The 20,372-nt window shown below is 42.6% G+C and overlaps 2 protein-coding genes across 2 annotated transcripts; one reads left to right on the top strand and one right to left on the bottom strand.

Annotated features, from left to right (window-relative positions):
• Nucleotides 1-1,714: 1,714 nt before the first annotated feature.
• Nucleotides 1,715-8,096, top strand: LOC308155743 (insulinoma-associated protein 1b-like; the record flags this gene model as incomplete). Its single annotated transcript, XM_080529117.1, has 8 exons — nucleotides 1,715-3,000; nucleotides 4,375-4,439; nucleotides 4,936-5,127; nucleotides 5,567-5,726; nucleotides 5,956-6,191; nucleotides 7,654-7,741; nucleotides 7,827-7,941; nucleotides 8,061-8,096. 8 exons carry the CDS (start codon nucleotides 1,715-1,717, stop codon nucleotides 8,094-8,096), a joined length of 2,178 nt encoding a protein of 725 aa, XP_080385243.1.
• Nucleotides 8,097-8,765: 669 nt separating this feature from the next.
• On the bottom strand, nucleotides 8,766-19,593 carry kat5b (K(lysine) acetyltransferase 5b; the record flags this gene model as incomplete). The annotated part of the gene is made up of 15 exons (XM_080529118.1): nucleotides 8,766-9,819; nucleotides 11,551-11,632; nucleotides 11,771-11,930; nucleotides 12,743-12,836; nucleotides 13,004-13,144; nucleotides 13,255-13,344; nucleotides 13,432-13,680; nucleotides 14,007-14,069; nucleotides 14,849-14,923; nucleotides 15,020-15,193; nucleotides 16,984-17,052; nucleotides 18,228-18,490; nucleotides 18,814-18,882; nucleotides 19,402-19,468; nucleotides 19,579-19,593. 15 exons carry the CDS (start codon nucleotides 19,591-19,593, stop codon nucleotides 9,685-9,687), a joined length of 1,746 nt encoding a protein of 581 aa, XP_080385244.1. The 3' UTR covers nucleotides 8,766-9,684.
• Between the last annotated feature and the right edge of the window lie 779 nt (nucleotides 19,594-20,372).

Raw genomic sequence — 20,372 nt, forward strand, 5'->3', positions numbered from 1 at the left:
CCGGTTGGGGGACACCGCACAACGGCTGTGTGTGTGTGTGTGTGTGTGTGTGTGTGTGTGTGTGTGTGTGTGTATATTTTTCAACATAATCTAAACTCCACTGTCGAAGACAACGTCTGTTATAGGCCTATGTCAGTTTGCTGTGTTGGCACATCTTTTGTTATTGTTGATAACAGCATTATCAGATGTCAAGCTTTTGCTGATTATGAAAATATGTTTTAAGTGAATGGTCTAGTAGTCTAATTGTAAAATGCTATATGCACATGTGATAATTGATAAAGAATGGCATAAGAAACAGGGGAAATATCCCTAACAATTGATTGTAGACTTGGTGCTATTGCAAGAAAGTATAGGAAGTGGTGACACATGCAGCATAGCAATATTTGGCAGCACAAATAGACCTAGCCTATGACATTAATAGGCATAGCCAAGGCCCATAAAATGTTTAAGTTCCGTTAAAGAGAGGCTATTAACACATCCATCAATTAAGCTCCGACTGCTTAGATATGCAACATTATCTCCAACAATACAGGTCATCGTAGGCCTATGGGGATGTTTGGTCTGACCGTTTATTGATTTCAAACGTTTTTGTTTGTGGCCTAGACTTTCCTGATGCCGTTCGAATATTTATTTTGGACTGAAGAGGGGTGGGGGCTGGGGGCTGTATATGTGATGTGCTTTTTCGCCAGATTGTGGACGTGTGATGAAAATTGTTAATTTCTCTGACAATGACATGACAGACTGTTTCTATTGTTGGGCTCAGACGTTTGACAGTGGGGGTGCAAGAAGGATTCTGGGCGGTTTGCCACTAGGACGAAGGATTTCTTTCAACGTTGTAGGCCATTCTTAAATGAAACGATTGATAGTCACCCGTCCCCCACCTATGGGACTAGATTCTCATGATTTTAAATTATTTGAATAATTCAAATAATAGCCTAACTGTTGTTTAGTTTTTTCCTCTCTTTATGTGTAATCACGTATAACTTAACCTAATGTGGAAAAATAGCCTGCATGGCATATTGGCATATGTGATTTCTGGAGTGTCAACGTTAGTCCTACAAGTGTGTGGTGCATTTTGAGCAGAATACTGAACATAGATACAGAATACAGCATGTACACATGTCTGACTGCATGCCGTGCCTCTACTGCTCTGCCACTTTACACCAAAACTGACTCACACCCCTCCCCCTCTAGGCACACTGGCACTTTCCCCCCTACTTTTCATTCGTGCGTTTTGATGAATGGGCGGACGGCTGCGGCACGTGTGTGTTGAATAGAGTCTCAGAGGACATGGGAGGATAAAGGCTGGATAAGTGTGGTGTGGCTCGGAGTAATCTGCATAATGGCGAGGGACCGTCAAGGACGGGGCAAGTGGTCCGGGTGGGAGTGGGCGGGGGGGGGGGGGGAGAGACAGGGGGATTCGGCAATGGGGGAGGAGGCTGACATCTGCCGCTGTGCTCCTCAGAGACTCCCGGTGGATCATGTTGCCGGGCCTTTCTATTGACGGCTGGACTGCTGCCATCTGCGTCCTAACTGACGCACAATGACCGCTCTCTGCCTTTATAAAGACCGAGACAAGCGACAGAGGGCCAGTGTGGAGAAGTACCGCTAAGCGAACAGGAGGCATTTTACGCACGATTCTTTCCAATCTCTGGCCTAGACATTAACAACAAAAAACTTTTGAGATTGACGATAACTCTCACAGACAGTCACCATGCCAAAGGGTTTCCTCATAAAACGTTCTAAAAAGTCTGGTCCTGTTTCATACAGGATGCGCGAGGAGGAGGAGGGCTTGAGGCTGGTCAACGATGACATTTCCTCGCTCATGGAGAAGGCCTCGGCCTTTGCATTGCCCTCGGTGTGCCACAACTTCTCTCAGATCAGATTTCCGAGCCGAGGTATTTTCGGCGGAATTCCAGACTCTCAATGCGCTCAATCTCTGAGCCCGACGCGTCCGGACAGTCATGGATATCAATACCCACCAGTGGACGCGGCTCATCAGATGCTCAACTCTACTTCTCCTTCTCCAGCAGAGACCTTTCCAGAAGCGAATTTGGGAAGCTTCGCAATCAACGGCTCCCCAGTAATGCCTTCTCTTACGGAGATGACTACCAGACTGGACACCCTTTGTGGGGATGCCAAATCTGCAGCAGTGAAGAGACCCGCGTCCTCAAAATCTCTCCATACGAGTTCCAAAAAGCGCAAGTCAAGCTCCCCTACACAAGAGAAAAAGCCCAGTGTCCGGGATGAGGTGACCACATCTCCGGTCCTCGGTTTGCGCATCACGGAGGAGGCAGAGGACGAAGGGAAGCAGCGCTCCAACACGAGCAGCCCGCTTGGAGAGTTCATCTGTCAGCTTTGTAAAGAGCGGTACGCGGACCCCCTTACTTTGGCCCACCACAAGTGCTCCCGCATCGTTCGAGTTGAATATCGCTGCGACGAGTGTGACAAAGTGTTCAGCTGCCCCGCGAACCTGGCCTCCCACCGACGTTGGCACAAACCGAAGGGTGTCCAGGTGGACAGGGTGTCATTGCCGAAAGAGGAAAGCCGACCTGCCACACCGACAGCGAGAGATGCGCTCCCACCCTCCCCACAGCCCTCTGACTCAGGCTCTGATGAAGATATGATGTTCAACTGTCCACAGTGCTCAAAGAAATTCCGACGACAAGCGTATCTGAGAAAACACCTGGCCTTGCACAACAGAAAAGCTGGTAATTCCCCGAATCAGATTCCGTCCACTAGTTTGGCCAGAGTCTCCGAGCCGCTGAGCCAGCAGGAGAACAGCCCGCCCGAGGCTGGCCCGCTCCCCGGACCCGGGCCTCCCCCAAGGGAATCCCCCGAGGCCAAATGCCCGGCGACCGATCGAGTCTCAAAAATAGGAGAGGTGTTCCCCTGTCGGTTTTGTGGGGATAACTTTTTCTCCTCCCCTGGCCTTACTAGACACATCAACAAATATCACCCAACGGAGAGCAGGCAGGTGATCGTTTTGTCCCAAACAATGTAATGACCACAGACTTTTAGCTATACCATGCCATTTCTTTGTTTGGAGAGATTGAGAGAGAGAGAGCTATCATGTAACTGGGTTTATCTGGCAGAGGACAAATTTGTCTTTGAAGTGAAATGTTCCTGTGTAGTAGGGTGTTTCGTAAATGAGTTTTGTTTTCTACAAAGGTATATTTATCTATCTAATCAATTATTTATTCGATATTTATTTATTTGTTTATTTAATAATGTATGTATTTATTTATTCATCCCACTTTTGTATCAATCATTATTGCTTTTGACTGTGATGACGTGCGTAATGACCAAAAAAAGCAATTACGCATGTTCCCAAAGGACCAAATTGATGTGTCATATGTTCCTGGAAACACATTATTATCATTCTAACTTCTTTCTACCAATAAAAGGAGTGTTATTATTATATACTCTGCTCTGTGTGTTTTTATTATAAATATCTCCTTTTCATGAGATGAGGCTACTTTCTACATACAGTGAGTCGCCAATTCAAATAGGCCCTTGTTGAAAGCCTAATCGAAAAGCACTGCCTTTGCCTCCTATTGATAATAGCGACATCACCAGATCGGTTGATGATTTAGGTTCAAGTTCAGGGGTATACAGGTGTAGCTAGCAGGACTTGTAGCCTTCGATTTTCATTTTAAATTCCGAGGTTTAGGCTCATATGCACAACATTCCTATCCCCTCAACTCTACACTAACGTTTCAAAATCTCAACGTGTTTGAAACCTGAAAATGAAGGCCCTTCTATAATAGCGCAAAACAATTTAAAATGCACGTAGCAGTAGTACCATTTCTTTTGTTCAAAAGTCCTATTTTTTCGTTGCATTGGTGGTATTATTACGCGCCCCTGTGGCACAAAGACGAACTGCGGTGGCCAGACACCAAAGGCTTAGAAAGTGATATAGAATCGTATAGGCATAGACATATAATTGTATTATTCTGTGTGTAGACTAATGTCCAAAGAAGCACAGGCGAATACGTGATTATGACGCACGGACCTTTGCGTTCTAGAAGCATTCGCACATAGCCGAGGGGTTTACTTTTAAAATTCAGTAAATTCAGACTAGGCCTACTTCTTGTTTTTCTACTGAATATAATATATATATATATATATATATATAATAAAATATGTTAGTAGGCTATTAAATTGCCTATAATCTATGTAGTTGCTGTGTATCTACGTTGCAAATTATAATTGCACAGCTGTACATGGTAACAGTGCAAGGTAGTAATTAACTTAGCTACATTAAAACATGGCTATTGAAAATCTCGTTCAGAATAGTGATTAGAATACAGTGTTTACATGCGAATACACACGTGTTATTTATGCTCAGGCTGTGTGGCTGTCTCTGTTCAGCCAGGTGTGCAAGATGGATCAGCAACCATCACAAATGGCATTCAGGCAGACAGTGGCCAGAAAAGGTAAGACTCCCCATACCCCCTTATGCACACAGATTTACACCGTCACCAACAATTTAACATTTACTTTGACATAGTAGAATAGTTTAAGAATGTATAATCCATTCTGTCTCAGCTTTGTCAGTGAATCTTTGTCTCCGCTCCTGTGTTTGAGTTTATGATGATCATGTACTACACAGGCCCGCGCCGCAGGTCAACTTTGAAGCAACCTATGCAGGCACCCAAGAGACGGATGTTTTCAACATGTGAGGCCCTAGATGGTGATTTGTTGAAGATGCTCATCGCAAAAGGTGAATTAATGTCCCTAGACCTATGGCATACTGATGCTAGGGGCAAACTGAAGCACCAGGGGAGCCCCCCCTCCCAAATTTCGTTGTTTGGTACCTGTACTATATCAATGACAATAAAGACCATTCATTCATTCAAGACATCTGATGTTCCATTTTCCACACGCTATGTGTGCTTGAACTCTCTCTTTCTCTCTCTCTGTCTCTCTCAGCTGAGCAGCGGAAGATCCGGGAGCAGCGTCGGTCTAGTACAGGCTGGCTGAGGGTGTGGGGTGCCCTGCAGGCCTGGGTGGGGCAGCTGTTCAGGATCATTGTGTCCTTCACAGAGGACCCCCTGTTTGACCGGTTCATCCTCTTCATTGTAGTGCTCAACACAGGGACTCTGGTCGCACAGACCTTCGAAAGTGTGACTGTGAGAGGAGGTGTGGAGAAAATGCAACTGAAAATCAAGATGTAGCCTACTGCATAAAGAGCTAGTGTGTAAAATGCCATCTCTTCTGTCCCAATTCAAGGGTGGTTCTTTTCAGCACTAGATTCTGCTTTCTTGGCAATCTACCTAATGGAGTGTGTGCTGAAACTTTTGGTCTGGGGTCGACTCTACTTTAAAAGCCCCTGGAATGACCTGGGTCAGTATCACCTTTCACTGGCTTGGAGGCACTGACAGTCTCACGACCCTTTCAAATAGCGTCCATCACTATAGGAGATATAACCTCTATCGAACACTTTGTCTCGATTTTAGTATGCTAGCTGTTTTCTATGTTCCCCTCTGTAACTGTGTGTCTCTCCCCTCCCTGTTTTTCTTTTGTGTCTTCCTTTCTTTCTCCCACCCCCTTGTTCGCTCAGACTTTTTCATCATTGTTGTTAGTCTCATTGACTTCCTGCTGCCACTCATGGAGTCTTCAGGGAGCTTCAGTGGAGGCCAGGCATCCACAATATTCCGCACTCTGAAGATCTTCAAAGGGATCCGAGCCATCCGAGCGTTCCGGGTCTTGCGTACCATCCGGTAGGATGCATGTGTATTTTTTGTCTTAATCTTATTCAGTCACACTTATTTTTCTGAGCTTGTTATTGCATTTCGTTGTCTGGTACTTGTACTCTGCAATGACAATAAAGTTGACGCTAATCTTATCTAATTATACCACTAGTGACACAACCCAACATGGATACATCCTAAACTCTTACCGTAACTAACTGTCTGCACCACTTAACCCCCCCCCCTCCCTCCCCAACAGCTGTCTCGAAAACCTCCAGTCCATTGTGAACACCTGCCTCCAGTCTTTACAATCCATGGGTGCCATCATCATCCTCATGTTTACCTTCCTCTTCATGTTTGCTGTTATTTTCCGTGAGATGTTTAATGAGTCTGACCCAGAGCGCTTCGGCACCATGTTTCGGACAGTGTTCACCCTCTTCCAGCTGCTCACACTGGATGACTGGGCCTTCATCTACTCTACCAGCAGAGACCGTGGTGAGGAAACACTGCTCTCCTGGTCATGTTACACTCATATGAAACACTGCTCTCCTGGTCATGTTACACTCATATGAATCACTGCTCTCCTGGTCATGTTACACTCATATGAATCACTGCTCCCCTGGTCATGTTACACTCATATGAATCACTGCTCTCCTGGTCATGTTACACTCATATGAATCACTGCTCTCCTGGTCATGTTACACTCATATGAATCACTGCTCTCCTGGTCATGTTACACTCATATGAATCACTGCTCTCCTAGTCATGTTACACTCATATGAATCACTGCTCTCCTGGTCATGTTACACTCATATGAATCACTGCTCTCCTAGTCATGCGGGGAGGCTGGCTGGTGGAGATAGAAATTGGAGGACTGGCTCATTGTCTTGCATGGAACAGAACGAGAAATAGAATCAAAAGTGTGAGCCTATCATCCCATTCTACCTCCACCAGACTCCCCTGCAGTCATGTTGAACTCAGAGGTTTGGATCTTAGTACTGCTAGCCTCCAGTCCAGTTCAACTCCAGTGGAACTTCTATACAGGGGGCATTGTGAATGTTGGTAATGATTTGAAAGGAGTCGGTCAGGATGGAGGTTGTTAGGTTAGTTAATTTACACATACGTAATGTACAGTGAATATTGCCAAATATAAAACATCTCATGAAAGCACAAACAGTAATACATGGGACATAATACATGGGACATAGGAGTCATTATTGGGGACTACTCTACATTGAGTTATGAGAACCAAACCTAAATGTTCATAGCAGCATCATGAAATAAGAAATGGAAATAAGAAATGTCCCTTGTCCCTGTATTTGATCCATTTCTGTTAAGAAGAACATCCAGGAGAACATCTGTTTGTATGAGCAGTCAACATCATCACTAATGACATCTCTTAATTGTCTTGAAAATGACAGGTTCACCCCACATAATCATCTTCCTCGTTCTGTACATTGTTGTGGAGTACTTCACTTTTCTAAAGTGAGTATGCTTGAAAATGTTGTAATAAAGACACCCCACTGTTTGATACTATGCATGCCGCTGCAAGAGCACCCTGTTTATTTTGTACTGTGTTGTCTGCTTTTCTCTCAAGTCTATTCATTGCTGTTCTTGTCGACAACTTCCAACTGACAATCAAGAAACGCATGGCGACAAAGATTCAAAAGGTATTCTGTGACAAACAATAAGGCAATACATATATATTGGAGAGAATTTTGCTAAGCATGAAACAGCCTGCTGAATGAGAATGAGAATTCATGAGAATTCAAGTTTTCCTGAACTTTGTCCAACTTTAGTTTCAGGACGTATATGAGGGCGAGATGCAGTCAATCAAGAAGATAGGTTGGTTTCTCATGTGATGTCAGAGGGCTATGCAGTAGCAGATGTAAGAGGCAACATACAACCAGTAGGCAGAACACTAAAGACTAAAATGTGTCCCCTTCTCTACCTACAGAGCTCCAGTCCAGTGCACCACAAACCGATGAGGATCTCTATAAAGAGGTTCTCAGATTGACTTACAGTGACATCAAATACAGCAAGAGGTAAGACACACCATCTAACACAAAAACAGTTGTGTGTACTACTGCAGGCTCAATCCAACAGAAGCTTAAATTCATTGGCCCTTAGGGAAATAGAGCTGATTACCAGCTACCTCCGACTACTGGCTGCCATAGACCAGAACCAGCAGAGGTTCTGCTCACAGGGTGGTACTCTGGACCGCCTCATTGACAACTTCTTTGAGGTGAGACTATTTTTCTGTGTTCTCAAACAAATCTCAGAAACCTCATGAGCTGAACTACAAATGGAATTGAGATTTCTGCTTTAGTATATTAACTACTGTTGTCTTGTTCTCTCTTTCAGGCAACAGAGGACATCCATGGGAATGAACATGATTAGGCAAAACAGTTATGTCAGTCTCTGTCTCTTATATTTTATCCTTTAATTACTCATATTAAAGCCATGATCCCCATCCTGGTTTCTTACATAACATCTTTTAAAGGTGGACTCTGGGATATGACATCATAGCAAAATGAGCAGGGCGACACTGCCAGAAACGTAGACGAGAGAATACAGCGTGTTGCAACAGAGTGAAAATCAAAGAGATCTTTAAAAACCTGAATGAACCAAACCAGACATTTCGGAAAAGGGAGAAGATACACTGTAGAGATGGATGCTGAGGTTGAGTTGGTTGCATACACTCTTCAGTCTTATGTCAGAGGGCAGTGTAACCAATGGAGTCTCATTTGCTTTTGTTCACTACAATATCTTCGATGAAAGTTGCTGTTTACACAACTGTGACGTGATATCCCAGAGTCTACTTTTTAGGCTCTCATTTCATATAAAATCTCCATTATATATAGCTGTCTTTCATGTTGTCTAAAAATCTTACTCTTTTATTAAACCACCCTTTTCACAACTTTCACCTAATCTAAATCACTGATTTCAGAAAAATACAAAGAGAAGATAAATAGAATAGAAATAGGGTAACTCTACTGGTTGTAAAAATGAATGACAACACAAAGAAAACCATGTATGTATGAATCACTCTTTTGTTACAGATCCCTACCAATACACACAAATTTACAGTAAATAGTCTCATTAAATTAAATGACAAGCATGTGTTAGTTTACATTCAAGTTTTTAAAAAAACAACAGACAACTGTACAGGTATCCATATTTACATTCTTGTAACAGTTCATCATGGCTTATTTTATGTACTGAGCATCACCGCACATCTCAATTGACATACAGAAATGCCAACACCACTTTTAAAAAATCATTTAAAAAACAGTATATAAGTATGTACAATTACTGGTCACAAGCACAGTTATTTAGGGGTTACATCTGTAATTCTCATTGGCTGGAATCCTAGTTTGAGATCTGTATCTGCATAACAACGTTCGGCGGAAATCCCTCCAAGACCAATTTGTGATTTACTTGCGCGCAGGATCTCAAGTTAGGAATTTGGCCATTGTGCGTAGAAACCAGTGAGGCTGTGGACACGTGCAGTCATACTCGAGGATTACATCCAAAACAAAAGGAGTGATATTTACTAACATGAACACAAGCTACCAACACATTACTGACTAGTCAGTGTGCAGAATGCTGAGAACGACAAATGCTGGTAGAGGGAAGAAGCTAGGGGTCGGAGCAAACCCCATCTTCGATCAACCATTAGTAGATCACCAGCATTCCCATGGTTTAGACTAAGCAAATGGTTCTAGAGGTGCAAATGACAAAGTCCAAATGGTGTTGACAAACATGGGCAACAGGAGGTTGGGTTTGTGTATGCTGTATGCTGGCTGACAATAAACACAGATCTTATACATCTCTCAAATCTCCAACAAAAAGAGTGTGATTATGACAGAAGAAGTGTCTCTGTATTGAAGCTCCTCTCTAAAAGGTCTGGTCCTCTTCTTCCTGAGTTCTTCAGGAAAGTCATTGGTAAGAGAGGGGTGAGGGGGCATGTGTACCAGGCTGGCCACTACCACTTGCCCCTCTTGCTCCAGTCCTTGGGGGTAAAGTGAAGGCATTTGGGGTCTATGCGCAGGTGACGCTTCTGCATTGCTCTCTCATGCCCCTCCACAATGTCCTCTGACAGAGTCAGGATGTACTGGCCCTGAATATACAAGAAGAAGAAAGGACAAATCAGTTAGAATATGTTGAAGAACATTGATGAACATTACCTATTAACCCAAAAGCACTGCTTGGGGGTAATGTGAAAATCAATTATTTTTTTTATTTTTAAATTTGTTTTTCAGATTTTATCCCTTTTTCACCCAATTTGGTAGCCAATTGAACCCAACCTAGCATCCAATTATCCCCTGCCTATTGCGCCGCACGACCCCGTGGCCGGCAGTCCCAGAGGAGGCCGCCAGGCAGACTAGCTGACTGGCTCCTCGAGCCCAGCACCGTTATTCCGGCACCCCGGGGGCGCTGTTGCGCGACGGATCCTTGTCCGGAAATACTCCTATACCGCCCTCGGGAGCGGCCGCCCAATATGCTGCTCCCCGTGTGTGCCCCAGCCATATCCGGATCTGGCGAGCTGGGATTCGATCCCAGTCCCCGGTGGGCAGCTTGCACTAGTGGCCAGTGCTTAGACCGCTACACCACCGCGGGGCTCACAAAATCAATTATTTTTACATATTCTTTCTGCATGCACATTAGTTTCAGAATTAGGGATGGGAATTGATAAGATGTTATTGATACCGATTCCATTATGGATTCGATTCTTTATCGATTCCCTTATTGATCAAACCTGATACATTTTCTGTGTGGAGTGGCAGTGGCACTTGTGCGTAACGTGTGAAAAACATGGCATTCCTGTTATTGTATCCCATGTTGCGAAAGATGTTTTAGCATATTGCTGGTGTTTCCACCCTTACTTGAAATTATAATTTTACAGATGTTACAAGTAGCAAGCAACGCGCAACTGTCAGCGCATGCGCAAAACATGTCGGCATCGGTAAGAGAATAGATAACCTCAGATATTATTGATACCGATGCACCTCAACTCGAACCGGTTCTCGATTCCCATACTTTTTTTTTTTTTTTTTTACTTTGGGGTTTTCAATTTTATATAGAGGGCACAAACAAAACAATACAACGACAAGGACAATATTAAACATACACAGCAAAAACCCCAGAGCTGATTGAAACCCCCACAGAACCCAGACAGGACCACTGGAACTGTGAAGACTCCGTGGAAGCCCAACCAACTCCCCCCCACCGCACATACAGTAAATAGTCACAGTACATATACTAGGGGTTTGGATAAAATAAAAAAATACATAAAAAATAAAAATAAAAATAAAAATGTCGCTCAGATATATTTATAATAGAATTAAGGTATGGACGTAGATATCATTACATTACATTACATTACATTATTGTCGTCTAGCATAGGCCTTCATCCAAAGCGACCCACCCAAAACCCCACCAAACAAGTACCCTGGAGTCAGATAATGCATACATTTGCCAAGCAAGAATCCTTAGGGGAAACCTTGCAGTAAGGAAGATGACAGGGCAGGTCCAATATATTTTAAGTAGGGATCCCAAGTTTGGTAGAAACTGTCCGTCTTGGAGTGTAACATGCAAGTGATATATTCATTGGGAATGCAGTCCATTATGATATTATGCCAAGATTTTTGGGAGGGGGGAGCTTCCTTTATCCAGTATAGCAGAATGTTTTTCCTTGCGGAAAATGTTAAGAGGTTGAACAACCTTTGGTGTTTGGCATTCGATTCCCATACCTAATCAGAATACATTTTATTGTGTACATTTTGTTTGTACACAATGCAAGCGGTTACAGTGAACCCGTCCCCAACCAGGTCTGGACAAAATCTCTCACCTTGTAGTAGTTGATGAGGTTGAGGTACTGAAGAGTAGATATGACATCCTCTTTCTTCACGCTGGTAATCTCGCTGATCTCACTGGAGAGACACATGACAATGAGCTATAACATAGGATAGAGCGCCTAAAAACCAGTCTGAGTTGGCGCAAGGCCTCTGGAGGTTAATCCCCACTGATTGAGGGCAAGGTTAGTCTGCTGTCTGAGACAAGAGACTTACTTGATGGTGATCTGCGGCCTCTCCCCATTGTCAGGCTTCAGGTCCATTAGGATCTCCAGGATGGTCTGGGACCAGTAGGAACGGTAGGATAGCAGTCCCAGATCAGACAGAGGCTTCTCAGGCGTGCCCGTCTTCCCTTCCACCTTAGACAGCTCATAACCTGACAAAAGCAACACACACGGAAGTTAAACAAGACTTAATTATGGCAGGTGAAGATACACCATACAAGCACATGCAAATGAACAATTTGCACTGGTTGCAAAAAAGCTCAAAGCTATAAATTAAGCATCGAGAGGGCCAATGTTTTTTTTTCTTTCTTTTTTTTTTTCTATATGAATAATAATGAGGAAATAAGGATGCTAACACCGGTGCTACACCAGGATGCAGCATGCTCAAACGTGCATGTACCTGTCAGTACAGTCATTTCACCTGCTACACCAGAAACATGGACAGGCGTGCACAGGGATGCAGAATAAATAGCCCTCCCACTCCCAATCTGTTTCTGCAAGGAACTTGTAGAAGTTTTATGTTGAGAGGCTTGTCCAATCTGAATATGTTTAGGGTTTGTCCTCTACCTCCAAATACAAACAAAGACTCTATTTCAGTTTATCAGCTAGTTTTTCACAAGGTACCACTATTGTATGCATGTACTACTATTATCAATGTTTCTATTACATGACTATACTAGGAAGCTAAGTAAAAAAATAAAAAAAATCTTTTTTTTCCTTCTTTTTTTAATGCATTGAAACCGATAATTTTAGGCACTTTATATGGTGTTTACTCATGTGTAAAAATAGACTTGAAACTTAATTTCACACCCATGCTGGTGTAGCTGGTAATATTGACTACAATAGGTCTATATCTTCAACTCCATCATACGCATGATGTAGCAGGGTTGTAATACAGAGATGAAATATAGAAAAAGTTCCTCTTCATGTTTTGGTGCTAATGATTTCCAAATGGATGACTTACTGAACTCAATGAGTAATTTGCCGTAGCCTCTCCGCTGGTAAGGGGGCAAGGTGAGGATACAGGCCACATTGTAATCTTCTGTCGACTCTTTCTCCTGCACACAAATGTTTGGATATGTAAGAGTAAAAATACATTCTAGTGAGTCAAGTTATGATTTCAAAGAATTCAGTACAGTTTTGACCCAAAGTTGTTTTCTATAGTAGCTTTGCTGACACCACAAATATCTGTATTAAACCCAGGTGAAAAGGAGTGTTGGTGTACCTTGGAGAAGTAGCCCACTATGTGGAAGCCCTTGGCGTCATACTCTGTCATAACGTAGAAGAGAAAGGGGTCTGTGTCATAGTACAAGGTCTTGTGGTCCAGGAAGCACTTGGCCAGTAAACACAGGTTCTGAGAGTATGTCTGACAAACAAGAGAGGAAGAACAGTTACGAGGAGAGAGGCTCTCAATGAAATGCTCAAAATAACAATGCAACCAGGAGGATGGGGGATATTGTATTGCTAATTATTCACTTTGTTTTTCCTGCCGTCAATCTCGAAAAATGAGATGGTGCCCTTGCGGTAGATTTCATTGCCTGGGGGATGTCGAAGATTACACTTTGTCTGGAAGAGAGAACATGAGCAATAAGTGATTAGCTGTACAGAGGTACACAACTGGATTTGATCGAGGTGTTCAGGTGAGTGTCTAACCAGATGCCTCTGCAGACACTTGAGGCTCTTGAGGTACTTGAGGCAGAACTCGCAGAGGTAGAGGACGGGCAGCGTGGTGAGCTCCTGTGGGTAAGGTGAGAAGTACCAGGGCTTCAGCCTGTGACGGCCCAGCTCGATACAGTCAATGTTCTTCATGCGGGTGACGATGTCGTCATGGCTGCGGTCTGACACCAGACTGCCAGTCATGCGAGGGGCGGAGGGGATGCCGTCAGAGCTGTCCTGGGAGTCCTGAGAGGCAGAATGGGGGAAAGGGAAAGCGCATTAAAATAGAGAGTGATAACATTCAGTACATCTCTGATGCACACTGGTCAAAAAGAAAGCAGATACATCAATTAAAAAAACGGACTGAACAAAAGTAGTGAGTTTACGATAATGCCACTAATATTCAAGGCAGATTTAGAACACCCTTCCCCTCCCATTAAAATTATGCAAAGGTCTGAAGTGAACAGATCCACTCTATTTTACTGGACCCACTGGTTCCAACATACACTCTCTAACAGCTCACTCATGACAGAGACACAGCAAACAGGCAATGAAAAGGAAATGAGACGGACCTCTCCTGGCTGTAGATAGACACTGGCGACTCGAGGGCTGTTATACTGGAAAACCTTTATTATCTAGCAGAAAAACACAAGCGGATGCAGGCTTTTGGATACTGATTTAAGAGGGGAAGAAAATTATTATCGTCACTTGTTTACATTGTACTTTTATCAATGGGGCGGGGGGATAAGACATCATTGAGTGGTTTAAGATCAAGGGGCAGGTTTAAGCATTAACAAGATATTGAGCTTTCCTTTCATTCCTTGTTAATTTGGGGGGCTTTAAACCTTAAATAGGGAAGGGAAAGGTTCATTTTCATTTTAAAACCTGAAACTACTTTGACATACAGTACCAGTCAAACGTTTGGACACACTTCCCCATTCGCTATTGTATAATTCCATCCAATATAATGTTGTTATATAATGTATAATGTTGTAACACATGGTCCTCATGTCCATATTAAAGTTTCTCCAACAATTTAATTTACTTTCCTTAGGCATGCTGTTATACTAAGTAAAATCCTGGTTTCCCTGCTGAGTGTCACATTTAGTTGGACTCCATCATTAGTCTAATGTAGAAGGATTGGAGGCCTAGTACCGCATGGACTCTCCTGAGTTTAAATTCTGAGTTAAAATTGTTAATGCGTTCAAGCTAAAAGGATGTTGATGCGATTACTAAAACAACAAAATAAAAATTGTGACTGGTTGATTTGTTGGGATGTGTCTAAGAACAGCAAATGTATTACCCTACAAAATGTGAAAGATGAAAGACATGATGGTCTACAGTTGTAACAAGGGGAACGAATGTCTCTAGAGAGAAGAGGCCATTCCCCAAGGCTCTTAACCGTGTTACATACCTCATCCGTTCCCCCGCAGTTGGCCTTCCTCTTCCTGCCTGGCTGAGAGGGGATGAGGCGCCGGGCCGTACCATTCTGTGGTTTTTAGGGAGGCGATGGGAAAACAAACGCTGAATAATTTGAGGTAGACAGGAAACTGTTCAAACTGAAAATGTGTCAGTGCTGGTTTACCGTTGTGAGAGAGGTAAGCTGCTCATGGTCATCGCGGGGGTTTGATTTTGGGTTGAAGGTATTGGAGGCAGGGTAAACAGACGCCTGGGAGGCCTCAGCTGAGCCTGGCAGTGATGGCACAGGGGTGGCTGGGGAAACTTGTGTCGCCAAAGAGACAGATTCTGCTTTTCTCTTCTGTGAGACAGGTCAGTCAACAGAAATTAAGAAATGTATTCGACATGCATGGTTATAAACAAACGATGTCACATTCAACAATGTTCTCAATAAAGTCTCAAATTAGATGAAAAATTATTTCTCAGGTGTACTTCAAGGAACCCCCCTATCCTTAATCAGTGTTTCCTCTACATGCATTTCATCGTGGCGCACCGCCACGATGGAATTTCCTCCGCCACCATGCAGATTTCTCAACCCAAAAAAAAAAAAAAAGATTTAGGCCGCTTTTCAGACCTTCACAGCGCTAGACACACCCACAAGCGCGAAGCGACGCGCTTGCAAAACTGTTTTGTGATTCCTCATTTAAATTACGTTGTACCTGTTACAATGACAATAAAGATCATTCATCTTCATCAAGATGAGAGATGGAGCGATCCGCTCACACAGCTGTCCCGCATCCGCTAATCAGCGCAGCACCGAACCGCCGGGCTCGTTGAGCGGATGCGAGGCAGCTGTGCCCGGGACCGGCCACTTCACATAAAGGAAGGAAGGAAGGAAGGAAAGAAAGAAAGCCGTGCACAAACGAGAGCTAAGTCAGACCGGGACGCTGCCAGTATGTGTGAGAGCCGGACTGCCGGCGTGAACATTTGAACCGTGTCATTTTATTTAATGGACCATTTCGTTGTCTGGTACCTGTACTGTAGCAATGACAAATAAAGTCCATTCCATTCCATTCCAGAGAGGGACGGACGGACGGACTACCCTTGTTTTTAATTTACAGGAAAACATTTTATTTTCGAGTTTTGGCTGAAATGACGTCGTTGTTTTGAGCGCGCGTGCGCGTTTCATGCGCGTGCACGCGAAAAAATCGCGCGCGAGCGCGTGCGCGGTCAGCACTACCCGCCACCATGGTAAAAATTCCTGGAGGAAACACTGCTTAATCCATGTCATTTTAAGAAATCCATATGCAAGAGGTTTCTCCCTGCCATTTGAACCATTAAACAAATGGACAAATCAGGATTTAAAGTTTTCATTACAAGCGTGAGTGTTTGTTTGTCATCGCTATTCAGACTTTGCTTTAAATCCACATCTGTCATGACTTGTGGCCAAACAACTGTAAGTCAATGCTCTCTGTGTAGAATTGGTAAGTTGAAACCATCACATTTCATATTAGGGATACTCCCAGCTGATCTTGAAGAAAACAGCCAAACATACCAACTGAGAATCCTTCTCTTAATAGCTAACAAGGCAATCACAACCTCCTGGCTGAAGCCACACCGCCCAACAGTTATACAATGGAGGTAAAGAATCCAACAAGTCTACAACATGGAACGTACAACAGCACTATTGAAATTAAAATTAGACACATTCCTTAATAGATGGTCATCCATTGCACTACATTTTCATTTGATCTGACTGATATGCAGATGTTTTTATTTATTTATTTTTTTTATTTATTTTTTCCCTTTCTTTTCTCTTACCATGGTTGGTTGTTGTTATTGTTACTGTTGTCACACTGCTGTTGTTGTTGATAATGGTGATAATGATTATGTTTATTGGCTGTTGTGGTTGTTAATGCCAGCGAGGACATTAGGGATTATTTTTGTTGTTGTTGTTTGTTTTTTCTTCTTTTACTTTATTGTTATTATTTATTTTTAAGAAAGATATTCATGGACAGTTATTCTTTTGCGACTTACCCGTGACACCTTTATGTGACATCAATATGTTGTGAAATATTGTTTGACTGCAAAGAAAATGATAATAACAATTTAAAGTAAAAAAAAAAAAGAATTATTAAGTTGACGCTGTACCGTTGTCGGTAGGGTTTTGCCTCTGGAAGGAGCTGTTGCAGTTTGAAGGTTGAGATCTAGACCTTTCCTCTGAATTTGAAAAGATAGGAAGAGGAGTTTAACTGACATTCACACTAAAACATCCAAAAGCATGATTCATTTGTGCTGAGTTATTTTGACACAATCCATTCACCATTCAACTGCCATAATCATGCAACTCGACTGAACAAAATCTAACAAAGTTTGTAAGAGTGATTTCTAGAATAATTATAATTGTGTTCCATATATAAAACCAGTCAAAACTACCCAACCTTGATTCAAACAGAGGACTAACTCAGAACTACCTCTGTGAGTTTTCAGTCTTTCAAAAATGCAGGCTGAAGTTTAACAAACTGTTATTCTCATACCATTGAGCTACAAAACTAAATGTATTTGATTTAGATTTGTGAACTGATCATGAGAAAAGTTCCAGATCAAAACCATGCCGTTTTAACCATGGTTGGGGTCAAATCAATTTCAGTACATATTTAAATGTATATTTCTTTTTGCACACTCAGGGGCGGCATATTGTGCGGCATATCTTAAAATAAAAATAAAAAATTAATTAATTTTAATTAATTAATTTTGCCATTTAGCAGACGCTTTTATCCAAAGCGACTTACAATTACGAATTACAGGGACATTCCCCCTGGAGTAACTGAGGGCTAAGTGCCTTACCCAAGGGCACACTAGTAGTGGTGTGGTTTCAGGCGGGATTTGAACTCACAACCTTCCGATCCCAAGTCCAACTCACTATCCACTAGACCACCACTACTAAAAATAAAAAAGGTCTTACGGCTATTCTCTGTATGCAAACATGTTTTTACTTCTGCAATTAATCTGAGCTGCAAACAATCCTAAATTCCAGATGGATGAAAGAAGATAAACGTCCCTCTTATTTAGTATTCCTGTCTCATCACAAAGACAAGACCAGAGACTTTCTTTCTGTAAGCCATTGGAATTAATGAATCTCATTTTATAGACAAATGCAAGGCCTAGAAAGAATTCCACAATACTGTTTATGGGAGTAATTTTACTAGGCCTACTATAATAAAAACCCCTGGTTCTACCCATTGGTCGTGTTTACAATGGAGATGTTCTGTCGTAGGGTGGTTTAACAAGGACACTAAGCTTCAGAATCAAGCACAACTGCAGATCAAAGGAAGCAATTTGGTTAACATAAAAACAACATTCCCAGAACTAGGCTTAAGACATTACTGCCGAACCTGAGCTTGTTGTTGCAGCACTTGGAAGTCTGGGAGGGAGGTCTTGGTCGGTAAGGACTTCTGCTGGGTCCCCGGCTGGGAAGGCCTGCTGCCGGGATGTTGTGGGCCAGCTCCGGCCGCTCTAACCACTTCTCTCTCTGGGGAGCTGGGCCGGGACCCCGGAAGACCATTCTTAGTGGGTGTTTTCGCTTCCTTCTTAGGGAGCTGGAGCTTTTTTATGTCAAGCCTGTCCGGCGTAACCCACTCATCAAGACGCTTGTTGACTTAAAATAAAAGCAGACAAACATTTGTACACACGCCTTTCTCAACTGGTCAAACATCACTTTTTTTTCCTTTCTTTTTTTGCACATAACACATGCCATCTTAGTGAATATCCATTTAGTTACATCATACATGTTATGTATTAAAATATTATATTCTAAATAACACTGAATAACATAGGGCCAGTTTCACAGACAAGGCTTAAGCCTAAACTCAGACTAAAAAAGCATCTTCAATGGAGATTTTACATATAAAGTGTGATTTAGTCCAGGACTAGGCTTAAGCTGTGTCTTTGAAACCGGCCCATTATGTGGTGCATACTCACAGTCAATGTAGTGGACATAGTAGAGCTTTCTCCCAACGATCTCTTTTACACTGAGAATTTCTGCCAAAGCTGTGAGGGAAAACGTCTCATGAAAGCCACGGAGAGACAATGTAATTCGATCTAACAGTGTAGCTATAATACTAGCCAGCTAAGTCTGCCAGTGATACAACTACCTTTTTAGACTGTGTAACAGATACATATTTACATGACAGGTCTTGGGGAACTGTATTACGAGCTAGTTAATGTAACAGTGTACACTTGCCGTTATAGGCAATAACCTTGCAAGTGCATTTCGCTCAACATTTACTCAGTCATAACATAATAACTTAAGCTGTGACAAGTAACTTATAATGGTGTTAAAAAAATCATTGGCCATATAACACATCATTTCCTTGGTTGCTCAAGTACTGTAATGAACAGTGATATAACAGGGCTAGCAAAATAAATATGGTAAACACCACTAAGGTCTTTGTTTACAAGATGTCACACTCAGGGGCCGCTAGTGTGTCAAAACATTCAGCCATGACAGTTGTGTTATTATGCAGCTCGCCTATGCTAGCTAGCCTAGCGCCGATGGGAGATACTCACGCCACTCGTCTTCGTTTTCCTGATTTTTCCGGAGAACAGGGAGCCGACAGCCCTCGACAACATCAACCTGCCGAAAGACAAGACATTGATCATATATTTTATTGAGAACCGAGGGCACGAATACGCATGCAATCGTGTCAATGATAGAACAAGAATGGGGGGATATTGAGTACCCACCGACGAATCCGCCATTTTGGTCATCTCTGTGAAGGCGGAGGAGTAGGGAGTTATGGGAAAGTCTGCGCTGCGCTCTACGTTTGTGGACGTGTTCGAGGGAGTCCAATTCGTCGCAGCGTCGCTATTGATCCTGTGCGCTACAGTGGCAACCGTATAGAATCACATCACACACCTGTGACTGATTTATTCCCCTGTCTAAACCATATAAACATCTACACTAGCCACCATATCGTGACGTTAGAATTATAAGGTTCTATCTCAATTTTTGTCAAAATTGAGTTTTTTACATAATCTGATCCATTAGGTGTTTATTAATGCTTGTGTGGTGTTATTTTTAAAATGTTGACATTTTTGAGTTAGTAATTCATAAAATACAAAGGTTCCATCTCACATAACATAATGGAATGTAAACACTTTGACGCTCAATATCTCTGAACTACCCTAAACGGAGATAGAACCTTATAATTCTAAGCTCACGATATTGCGTACACAAACGTTGCAACATCATGCGCCATATTAGGCAGTAGGCCTAAGTAGCTATAGTGTATAGGCCCTACATACCACAGCAGTTTTTTGTACAATAGACTTGCATAATGAATATAGAATATTGAATCAGGCTTAAATATAAATAAAAAACACACACACACACACACGCACGCACACACACACACACACACACACACACACACACACACACACACACACACGCACACACACACACACACACACACACACACACACACACACACACACACACACACAATAATGCTCTCACGTTGAATAGTACTTATTCT

Source organism: Nansenia antarctica (assembly GCF_963989245.1).
Source record: "Nansenia antarctica genome assembly, chromosome: 4".
NCBI lineage: Eukaryota > Metazoa > Chordata > Actinopteri > Argentiniformes > Microstomatidae > Nansenia > Nansenia antarctica.